Raw genomic sequence first — 12,293 nt, 5'->3', positions numbered from 1 at the left:
TATAATAAATTTAAAATGTCCCCAAAGTTGCACAGGAATAGAAGCAAATTGTAGGAAATGAAGCCAGGATGGTTTATATTGCAGTGATTAAGAACACAGATTTTGAAGTAGAATTACCTGGCTTCAGCTGTTGGTTCTGCCAGTGGCTACTCTAGTAATCTTGGGTACATTACTTGGCTTTTTGTCCCTCAGTTTCCTGATCTGTAAAATGGTAGAATAGTAGTAATTATTTCATAAGTTTATTTCATAAAGAAATCCTTGTAAAGAGTCCAACTTCGATTCTTTCTCTGAACTTTGTCAAGATAGAAGATCTAGGTTGCCATTTTCCCATCTGTCAAATGAGATGGCAAAAGGTCTTCATGCTTTAGGGAGAGATTTTTAAAATAAACTACTTCCTGAAAAGTACTTAGTTAAGATGTCGTCAGATTTGGTATGTAACTTGTATGGTTTAAACCAAGGAAATTGTGGACTGGGTTAAAAAAGAAATTAAAACTGTAGTTGTAGGACTTCCTGGTGGTGCAGTAGTTAAGAATCCGCCTGCCAATGCAGGGGACACGGGTTTGAGCCCTGGTCTGGGAAGATCCCACGTACCACAGAGCAACTAAGCCCGTGTGCCACAACTACTGAGCCTGCGCTCTAGAGCCCTCGAGCCACAACAACTGAAGCCCGCGTGCCTAGAGCCCGTGCTCCGCAACAAGAGAAGCCACTGCAGTGAGAAGCCCACACACCATAACAAAGAGTAGCCCCCGAATACCGCAACTAGAGAAAGCCCGCACGCAGCAACAAAGACCCAACACAGCCAAAAATAAAAAATATAAATAAATTAATTAATTTTTTAAAAAACTGTAGTTGTAATCATGCTATAGTGTGTGCTCTCTGGCAGAGAGGAAGTCTACAATATACAAAAAAATGAACACACCTTCTCTCTCTAGGTTGCAATGGTTCAGTTCACTGATGACCCCAGGACAGAATTTAAACTTAACTCTTACAAAACCAAAGAGACTGTTCTTGATGCAATTAAACATATCTCGTACAAAGGAGGAAATACAAAAACAGGTAAGACCACAAGAAGCCCAGGTAAGACCACAAGAAGCTCAGCTAAGACCCAAAATAATTATTACTAATTACTGAAATGACTTCTTTTTGAAGCATAGCAATATAGATTTTTTTAAAAAAAGATTTTTCATTGACTTAAGAACTTTGTTCCCACTCTCCCATCTCTATCAAGGGAGGGAATGAAATTGAATTGTTGCCTTCCTTTGTTTCAGGAAAAGCAATTAAGCATGTCCGAGATACCTTGTTTACTGCAGAGTCAGGGACCAGAAGAGGCATCCCGAAGGTCATCGTGGTTATAACTGATGGACGATCACAAGATGATGTGAACAAGATCTCCAGGGATATGCAATCAGATGGTAAGTTTTACATAGATAAGCAATAGTGGCTACCAATAATACCGTTAGCCTTGTTTTCTGAATACACATTTATAGGCTACATCAGCATGACTTAAATGTTTCTAAATCTTTCTTAATATTAACTGGGCAATGTGATTTTTAAAAGTTTCCAGGTTACAAATCTATTATTTTGCTGTATTTTCTCCAGTACTTTTGTTACATACAGGATGCCCTATATAAGAAACTCCATCAATTAAATGCACTACAGGACTTCCCTGGCGATCCATTGGTTAAGATTCCATGCTTCCACTGCAGGGGGCATGGGTTCGATCCCTGTCATGCTGTGTGGTCAAAAAGAAAAAAAAAAAAAGAAAAAAAAAGAAAATTAAGTGCAATACTATGAAAAGGACCAGGGGAGGGAAACTGATCACAGAAACTCCTCAGCCTCAGCCTCCTCATTTGTAAAATGGAGAACACAAAATGTGAAGATTACATTCTATAAGATCTGTATAAGCAAAGACTAGCTTAATATGTATTTGCCAAGCATTGAACTGTGACCCACCTCAGGCTTCTAAGCCTGTAATATCTCAGTTCCTACTTCTGAAAATGAAACAAAAACAAAAAACAAAAAAGAACTTTTTTTGTTTCAATTGCACTTTTTCTCATAAATACTAAAATCATTATTAAAAATATGCAAAAATAAAGATGTTACTCAAATGGTAACTATTTTCTCTCAAACACTGACTCTCTTAAACCTCTTTAAAGTGGAAACTTTTTTTAGGGGATGATGGGTTAATTATCGTATAGTGAATTATGTGCATGCAGAATTCTGATGAACTGTAAAGAATGAATTATCCACCCCCACTGGCCCTCCTAAATAAACGTGTTTTAAACATTTGGACGTGTCTTATATTGCATTATTTGTTTTTGCTGTGATTTAAAGTCATCAGAAATCTGTTCCCCTTTTACCACAGGCTACAGCATTTTTGCAGTCGGCGTGGCTGATGCAGATTACTCAGAGTTGGTTAACATTGGCAGTAAGCCCAGCGCTCGGCATGTCTTCTTTGTGGATGACTTCGACGCCTTTAAGAAAATTGAAGATGAGTTGATTACTTTTGTCTGTGAAACCGCGTCAGCAAGTTAGTTCTTTGGAATTTGCACTTACATTGCTTAAAGGCTGAGATATTTGTACCCGTTAAATAATGAGTGCCGTCCTGATCCAAAGAAAGAAAATTGACTTGGAGAGCTATTTGTTATGCAGACATTAAGTTTTGTGGTTTTGAGCATAAGGGAAGTAAACCTCACCTCTCCCTGGTTCAGGGTTTTAGGTTGATAAAGACTTTCCCTAAAAAGACAAGGGTCTGTATTTAAAAGCAGCTCTCTTAAACAGCTATAGCAGATAGTTTTCAAAAATGTGTTAAGTCTACTCATCAGGGTAACACATTAGAAGTGGGACTTCTCCCAAGACATGCTGTCAAGTGACCACCATCGATTTTAATGGACCCAGGAGAGGAGAAGGAAGTTGGGACCCTTTGGTTTTAAAAGAAGAAGTGAGAGTGTTTCAATCTTTAGGAATCCACAGAAAATTGTAGCCACATGTGGTTTGGATTCCCTCCACAACTGACTTCCGTAAAGATTATGTTAGCTTCCTGTTCTCAGGACAAGGAAAGAATATGTTTGGGAAATATCTAAATTAGGGTTTTATCTTGTTTGTTTTGTCTTCCAGCCTGCCCACTGGTGCATAAGGATGACATTGATCTTGCAGGTATGCAGTTTTGCAAATTTTCCAAATACAAATATATTAAATAACTCCCATTTTGGGTCCAGATTTTTTCACTTAATAGACTAATTTTGAAATTTAAAATCCTAAAGTGCCTGTTTATTCTTTTTCTCTATCTCTGTTTTTTTTCTTTTTCTTTCTTTCTTTTTTTTTTTTTAAAGGATTTAAGATGATGGAAATGTTTGGTTTGGTTGAAAAGGAATTTTCATCGGTGGAAGGGGTTTCTATGGAGCCTGGTACCTTCAATGTGTATCCTTGTTATCAACTTCATAAAGATGCCCTGGTTTCCCAGCCAACCAAGTATGTTTCCATTGCAAGATACTAAAGTCAATTATTGTTTATTATATCTCAATGTGGAAATGATATCAACCAGAAATATGCTGTAATAATTCCCAGCACGATTTTCCATGATGGATAGAGCAGATGATGTTTAGATTTCTTTAAAAACGTTAGACCTACACATAATGCTGGTTGAACTTTCATATTTGTTCATCTCAGAAAAATATAAAGATAGTTAGTACTTACATAGCACTACTACAGACCAGGCATTGTTCTAAATGCTAGTAACTCACTCAAACCTCCCAATAACTCTATGAAGTAGAGTCATTTATTATCTTGGTTTTATAAATAACAAAACTAAAGCATAAAGAAGCTAAATAACTTGAATGAGATCACATAGTTTGTTGAAGACCATGCTGGGATTTGCACCTGAAGATCCCAGAATCCACACCCTGAACCATTTTAAGCTAGTGCCATGAATTCAGATGGTTTTTATCCTGGAGAAGTCACAACAGCAACTCCATATAGTTGATGTAAAAATCACATTATTGGGGGGACCTTCAAGATGGTGGAGGAGTAAGACATGGAGATCACCATCCTCCCCACAAATACATCAGAAATACATTTACCTGTGGAACAGCTCCTACAGAACACCTACTGAGCGCTGCAGAAGACTTCAGACTTCCCAAAAGGCAAGAAAATCCCCATGTACCTGGGAAGGGCAAAAGAAAAAAGGGGTGCAGAGGGCAAAGTGGAGAGATTCCCGCACAGAGGATTGGTGCCGACCAGCACTCACCAGCCCAAGAGGCTTGTCTGCTCACCCGCCGGGGTGGGCGGGGGCTGGGAGCTGAGGCTCGGGCTTCAGTCGGATCCCAGGGAGAGGACTGGGGTTGGTGGCGTGAACACAGCCTGAAGGGGGCTAGTGCACCACAGCTAGCCAGGAGGAAGTCCGGGAAAAAGTCTGGACCTGCCGAAGAGGCAAGAGACCATTGTTTCAGGGTGTGCGAGGGGAGGGGATTCAGAGCACCGCCTAAACGAGCTCCAGAGACGGGCACGAGCTGTGGCTATCAACGCGGACACCAGAGACGGGCATGAAATGCTAAGGCTGCTGCTGCAGCCACCAAGAATCCTGTGTGCAAGCACAGGTCACTATCCACACATCCACTCCCAGGGGCCTGTACAGCCCACCACTGCCAGGGTCCCGTGATCCAGGGACAACTTCCCCAGGATAAAACACAGCCCACCTCAGGCTGTTGCAAAGTCATATTGGCCTCTGCCGCCTCAGGCTTGCCCCACATTCCGTACCCCTCCCAACCTTGGCCTGAGTGAGCCAGAGCCCCCTAATCAGCTGCTGTTTTACTCACTCCTGTCTGTGTGGAAACAGACGCTCTCAGGCAACCTACACGCAGAGGCGGGTCCAAATCCAAAGCTGAACCCCAGGAGCTGTGTGAACAAAGAAGAGAAAGGGAAATCTCTCCCAGCAGCCTCAGGAGCAGTGGATTAAATCCCCACAATCAACTTTATGTACCCTGCATCTCTGGAACACCTGAATAGACAACAAATCATCCCAAAATTGAGGCAGTGGACGTTGGGAGCAGCTATAGACTTGGGGTTTGCTGTCTGCAGCTGATTTGTTTCTGATTTCTATGTTTATCTTAGTATAGTTTTTAGCGCTTGTTATCATTGGTGTATTTGTTTTTTGGTTTGGTTGCTCTCTTCTTTTTTTAATTATTATTATTATTTTTTTAAATTTATTATTATTATTTTTTCTTTCTCTTTTTCTCCCTTTTCTTCTGAGCTGTGTGGCTGACAGGGTCTTGGTGCTCTGGCCTGGTGTCAGGCCTGAGCCTATGAGGTGGGAGAGATGAGTTCAGGACATTGGACCACCAGAGAGCCCCCGGCCCCATGTAATATCAATCGCTGAGAGCTCTCCCAGAGATCTCTGTCTTAACGCTAAGACCCAGCTCCACTCAACGACCAGCAAGCTCCAGTGCTGTATGCCCCATGCCAATCAACTAGCAAGAAAGGAACACAACCCCACCCATTAGCAGAGACGCGGCCTAAAATCATAATAAGGTTTTACTATGTGTGTTTTGTTTACCCCAAAACACACCACCGGAAGAGGTCCTGCCCACCAGCAAGACAAGATCCAGCCCCACCCACCAGAACACAGGCACCAGTCCCCTCCATCTGGAAGCCTACACAAGCCACTGAACAAACCTCACCCACTGGGGCAGACACCAAAAACAATGGGAACTATGAACCTGCAGCCTGTGAAAAGGACCCCAAACACAGGAAGTTAAACAAAATGTGAAGACAAAGAAATATTCAGCAGATGAAGAAGCAAAGTAAAAACCCACCAGATTAAACAACTGAAGAGGAAATAGTCTACCTGAAAAAGAATTCAGAATAATGATAGTAAACATGATCCAAAATCTTGGAAATAGAAGGGAGAAAATAGAAGAAACATTTAACAAGGACCTAGAAGAACTAAAGAGAAAACAAACAGTGATGAACAATACAAAAAATGAAATAAAAATTTCTCTAGAAGGAATCTATAGCAGAATAACTGAGGCAGAAGAACAGATAAGTGACCTGGAAGATAAAATAGTGGAAATAACTACCACAGAGCAGAATAAAGAAAAAAAAATGAAAAGAATTGAGGACAGTCTCAGAGACCTCTGGGACAACACTAAAAGCACCAACATTCGAATTATAGGAGTCCCAGAAGAAGAAGAGAAAAAGAAAGTGACTGAGAATATATTTGAAGAGATTATAGTTGAAAACTTCCCTAATATGGGAAAGGAAATAGTCAAGTCCAGGAAACACAGAGAGTCCCATACAGGATAAATCCAAGGAGAAACACGCCAAGACACATATTAATCAAACTATCAAAAATTAAATACAAAGAAAAAATATTAAAAGCAGCAAGGGAAAAACAACAAGTAACACACAAGGGAATCCCCGTAAGGTTAACAGCTGATCTTTCAGCAGAAACTCTGCAAGGCAGAAGGGAGTGGCAGGACATATTTAAAGTGATGAAAGGGAAAAACCTACAACCAAGATTACTCTACCCAGCAAAGATCTCATTCAGATTCGATGGAGAAATTAAAACCTTTACAGACAAGCAAAAGCTAAGATAATTCAGCACCACCAAACCAGCTTTACAACAAATGCTAAAGGAACTTCTCTAGGCAGGAAACACAAGAGAAGGAAGAGACCTACAATAACAAACCCAAAACAATTAAGAAAATGGTAATAGGAACTTACATACTGATAATTACCTTAAATGTAAATGGATTAAATGCTCCAACCAAACGACATAGACCGGCTGAATAGATACAAAAACAAGACCTATATGCTGTCTACAAGAGACCCACTTCTGACCTAGGGACACATACAGACGGAAAGTGAAGGGATGGAAAAAGATATTCCATGCAAATGGAAATCAAAAGAAAGCTGGATTAGCAATTCTTATATCAGACAAAATAGACGTTAAAATAAAGACTATTACAAGAGACAAAGAAGGACAATACATAATGATCAAGGGATCAATCCAAGAAGAAGATATAACAATTGTAAATATTTATGCACCCAACGCAGGAACCCCTCAATACATAAGGCAAAGGCTAACAGCCATAAATGGGGAAATTGACAGTAACACAATAATAGTAGGGGACTTAAACACCTCACTTTCACCAATGGACTGATCATCCAAAATGAAAATAAATAAGGAAACAGAAGCATTAAATGATACATAAAACAAGATGGACTTACTGATATTTATAGGACATTCCATCCAAAAACAGCAGAATGCACTTTCTTCTCAAGTGCTCATGGAACATTCTCCAGGATAGATCATATCTTGGCTCACAAATAAAGCCTTGGTAAATTTAAGAAAATTGAAATAGTATCAAGTATCTTTTCTGACCACAATGCTACAAGACTAGATATCAATGACAGGAAAAAAACTGTAAAAAAAAAAAAAAAAAAAAAACTGAAAAAAAAAAGGAGGCTAATCAATAGGCTACTAAATAACCAAGAGATCACTGAAGAAATCAAACAGGAAATCAAAAGCCTAGACAAATGACAATGAAAACACGATGAACCAAAACCTATGGGATTCAGCAAAAACAGTTCTAAGAGGGAAGTTTATAGCAATACAATCCTACCTCAAGAAACAAGGAACATCTCAAATAAACAACCTAACCTTACACTTAAAGCAATTAGAGAAAGGAGAACAAAAAAACCCCAAAGTTAGCAGAAGGAAAGAAATCATAAAGATCAGATGAGAAATAAATGAAAAAGAAATGAAGGAAACGAAGCAAAGATCAATAAAACTAAAAGCTGGTTCTTTGAGAAGATAAACAAAATTGATAAACCATTAGCCAGACTCATCAAGAAAAAAAAGGAGAAGACTCAAATCAACAGAATTAGATATGGAAAAGGAGAAGAAACAACTGACATTGCAGAAATACAAGGGATCATGAGAGATTACTGCAAGCAACTATATGCCAATAAAATGGACAACCTGGAACAAATGGACAAATTCTTAGAAAAGCACAACCTTCCAAGACTGAACCAGGAAGAAATAGAAAATATGAACAGACCAATCACAAGCACTGAAATTGAAACTGTGATTAAAAGTCTTCTAACAAACAAAAGCCCAGGACCAGATGGCTTCACAGGCGAATTCTATCAAACATTTACAGAAGACCTAACACTTATCCTTCTCAAATTCTTCCGAATATATAGCAGAGGGAGGAACACTCCCAAACTCATTCTACAAGGCCACCATCCCCCTGGTACCAAAACCAGACAAAGATGTTCACCAAAAAAAGAAAACTACAGGCCAATATCACTGATGAACACAGATGCAAAAATCCTCAACAAAATATTAGCAAACAGAATCCAACAGCACATTAAAAGGATCATACACCATGATCAAGTGGGGTTTATCCCAGGAATGCAAGGGTTCTTCAGTATATGCAAATCAATCAATGTGATACACCATATTAAAAAATTGAAGGATAAAAACCATATGATAATCTCAATAGATGCAGAAAAAGCTTTGGACCAAATTCAACACCCATTTATGATAAAAACTCTCCAGAAAGTAGGCATAGAGAGAACCTACCTCAACATAATAAAGGCCATATATGACAAACCCACAGCCAACATCATTCTCAATGGTGAAAAACTGAAACCATTTCCTCTAAGATTAGGAACAAGACAAGGTTGCCCACTCTCACTGCTATTATTCAACATAGTTTTGGAAGTTTTAGTCACAGCAATCAGAGAAGAAAAAGAAATAAAAGGAATCCAAATCGGAAAAGAAGAAGTAAAACTGTCATTGTTTGCAGATGACATGATACTATACATAGAGAATCCTAAAGATGCTTCCAGAAAACTACCAGAGCTAATCAATGAATTTGGTAAAGTAGCAGGATACAAAATTCATGCACAGAAATCTCTTGCATTCCTATACATTAATGATGAAAAATCTGAAAGAGAAATTAAGGAAACACTCCCATTTACCACTGCAACAAAAAGAATAAAATACCTAGGAATAAACCTACCTAAGGAGACAAAAACCTGTATGCAGAAAACTATAAGACACTGATGAAAGAAATTAAAGATGGCACAAACAGAGAGATATACCATGTTCTTGGATTGGAAGAATCAACATTGTGAAAATAACTATACTACCCACAGGTATCTACAGATTCAATGCAATCCCTATCAAACTACCAATGGCGTTTTTCACAGAACTAGAACAAAAAATTTCACAATTTGTATGGAAACACAAAAGACCCCGAATAGCCAAAGCAATCTTGAGAAAGAAAAACAGTGCTGGAGGGATCAGGCGACCTGACTTCAGACTATACTACAAAGCTACAGTAAGCAAGACAGTATTGTACTGGGTAAGAACAGAAATATAGATCAATGGAACATTGTAGAAAGCCCAGAGATAAACCCACACATATACGGTTACCTTATCTTTGATAAAGGAGGCAAGAATATACAGTGGAGAAAAGACAGCCTCTTCAGTAAGTGGTTCTCAGAAAACTGGACAACTACATGTAAAAGAATGAAGTTAGAACACTCCCTAACACCATACACAAAAATAAACTCACAGTGGATTAAAGACCTAAATATAAGGCCAAACACTATAAAACTCTTAGAGGAAAACATAGGCAGAACACTCTGTGATGTAAATCACAGCAAGATCCTTTTTGACCCACCTCCTAGAGAAATGGAAATAAAAACAAAAATAAACAAATGGGACCTAATGAAACTTAAAAGCTTTTGCACAGCAAAGGAAACCATAAACAAGACGAAAAGACAACCCTCAGAATGGGAGAAAATATTTGCAAATGAATCATCAGACAAAGGATTAATCTCCAAAATTTACAAGCAGCTCATGCAGCTCAATATCAAAAAAACACCCCAATTGAAAAATGGGCAGAAGACCTAAACAGACATTTCTCAAAGAAGATACACTGATTGCCAACAAACACATGAAAGGATCCTCAACATCACTAATCATTAGAGAAATGCAAATCAAAACCACAATGAGGTATCACCTCACACCGCTCAGAATGGTTGTCATCAAAAAATCTACAAACAATAAATGCTGGAGAAGGTGTGGAGAAAAGGGAACCCTCTTGCACTGTTGGTGGGAATGTAAATTGATACAGCCACTATGGAGAACAGTATGGAGGTTCCTTAAAAACTAAAAATAGAACTACCATATGACCCAGCAATCCCACTACTGGGCATATACCCTGAGAAAACCATAATTCAAAAAGAGTAATGTACCACAATATTCATTGCGGCACTATTTACAATAGCCAGGACATGGAAGCAACCTAAGTGTTTGTCAAGAGATGAATGGATAAAGAAGATGTGGCACATATGTACAATGGAATATTACTCAGCCATAAAAAAGAAACGAAATTGAGTTATTTGTAATGAGGTGCATGGACCTAGAGTCTGTCATACAGAGTGAAGTTAGTCAGAAAGAGAAGAACGAATACCGTATGCTAACACATATATATGGAATCTAATGAAAAAAAAAGTTCTGATGAACCTAGGGGCAGGACAGGAATAAAGACGCAGATGTAGAGAATGGGCTTGAGGACACGGGGAGTGGGAAGGGTAAGCTTGGGCAAAGTGAGAGAGTAATATTTACATATATACACTACCAAATGTTAAATAGATAGCTAGTGGGAAGCAGCTCCATAGCACAGGGAGATCAGCTCGGTGCTTTGTGACCACCTAGAGAGGTGGAATAGGGAGGGTGGGACGGAGATGCAAGAGGGAGTGGTTATTGTGATATATGTATACATATAGCTGACTTGCTTTGTTATACAGCAGAAATTAATGCAACATTGTAAAGCAATGATATTCCAATTAAGGTGTTAAAAAAATTACATTATCTAGTTATTCTACAATCTAAGATGCACCTAGGGATTCCTGGCGCTATTTCAGCAGTTCTGAAAACTCCAGAGGTACTTGAGATTACAAATTAGGAGTTCCTGATTTAAGGGGTCATCTCTCAAGATGTCACCTGCTACTTTACATTCCAAATATTCTTTTTTTTTTGTCTCAAAATGCCTTCAGTATTTTAATGTGAAACTTTTTCTGTGTCCACATTTTGATATAGTGTGCACATATGCATGAAAATGTGGGGGAGATCATTTTCGAGTATTAAATTAATCTGTCCAATTTGTAAACAAGTTGCTTTTCTACCTTCTTCTAAAATACTGTTTATTGAATTCAAATTTATTACAGTACTATCTGTTGTTTTAGATAAATCCAACATCTGACGTTACCTTTCGACAGGTTTTTTTACACTGTCTAGTGATGAATATTAAAATGGATATTTGAAAATCATTCCTGGAGGTCTAGACAAAAATGAGAATTGCCAGAAGGAAAATCTTCTACCACTCCACTGAAATTGTTCATCTGGCCAGCAATGCCCTCACCCCCCACCTTGCTAAATCCATTCACTTGTTCCCAGCCTTTATCTCACTCGACCTGTCACCAGCATTTTCTACAGTTGATCATATCTTCCTCCTGGATTCACTCTCCTCCTTGGGCCTCTGGGACACACACTGCCTCTAGTTTCTGTCTACATTACAGGCTGTTCCTTTTCAGTGCTGGCTCTTCTTTTCTCCTCCACCTTTTTATGTTGGAGGGACCAGGACTTGCTCAAGACCTCCTTGTTTTCTCTGTCTGTCCCTTCTTCCTAGTGATCTTTTCAGTATCGTAGTGTTGAACCCCATCTACATGCCAAGGACTCCTAAATTTTATACTTCCAGTCCAGATCTACTTCCCCAAATTTAGACCTACATATTTAATTGCTTACTAGATATCTCTACTTGGATGTCTCATAGGCATTTCATACTTTATCGGTTCAATACCACATCCCTGATCCTACCTCCAGAACCAGCTTCACCTATGACCTTTTTCATCTTAATGATAACTACATTTAATGAGTTTCTTAGGCAAAGAAGTTGGACTCCTCTGTTTCTCTTATGCCCCACATCAATCCACCAAGGAATCCTAATTGTCTGTTCCTTCTCACTACCTCTATTGTCATCACCCTGATACGAGGTACCATCATCTCTTCCCTACATCATTACAGCAGCCTCTTACCTGGTCTTCCCGCTGCTACCCTTGCCTTCTTGGAGTCTGTTCTCCAAGTAGCTGTCAGAATGATCTTTTTTTTTTTTTGATGTATAAATCAGATCATGTCACTCCAAAATCTGCCAGTGATTCCTCATTCCCCTTGGCATAAAAGTCAAAGCTCTTGAATGGCCAAAGAGCCCTACATT

The 12,293-nt window shown here is 38.9% G+C and overlaps 1 protein-coding gene across 5 annotated transcripts in view; it reads left to right on the top strand.

Annotated features, from left to right (window-relative positions):
- COL14A1 (collagen type XIV alpha 1 chain) overlaps positions 1 to 12,293 on the top strand; it is a 241,550-nt gene that overhangs the window by 145,208 nt on the left and 84,049 nt on the right. For all 5 annotated transcript variants that reach the window (XM_036829890.1, XM_036829894.1, XM_036829891.1 and 2 more), the window contains exons 27-31: positions 933 to 1,056; positions 1,269 to 1,412; positions 2,366 to 2,530; positions 3,118 to 3,156; positions 3,333 to 3,471. In XM_036829890.1, coding sequence (XP_036685785.1) covers positions 933 to 1,056; positions 1,269 to 1,412; positions 2,366 to 2,530; positions 3,118 to 3,156; positions 3,333 to 3,471 — 611 coding nt within the window. The remainder of the gene's footprint in view (positions 1 to 932; positions 1,057 to 1,268; positions 1,413 to 2,365; positions 2,531 to 3,117; positions 3,157 to 3,332; positions 3,472 to 12,293) is intronic.

The sequence above is a fragment of the Balaenoptera musculus genome, chromosome 17, assembly GCF_009873245.2.
Source record: "Balaenoptera musculus isolate JJ_BM4_2016_0621 chromosome 17, mBalMus1.pri.v3, whole genome shotgun sequence".
NCBI lineage: Eukaryota > Metazoa > Chordata > Mammalia > Artiodactyla > Balaenopteridae > Balaenoptera > Balaenoptera musculus.
The sequence above is the reverse complement of the archived record's forward strand: the minus strand, read 5'-3'. Positions and strand labels throughout refer to the sequence as shown.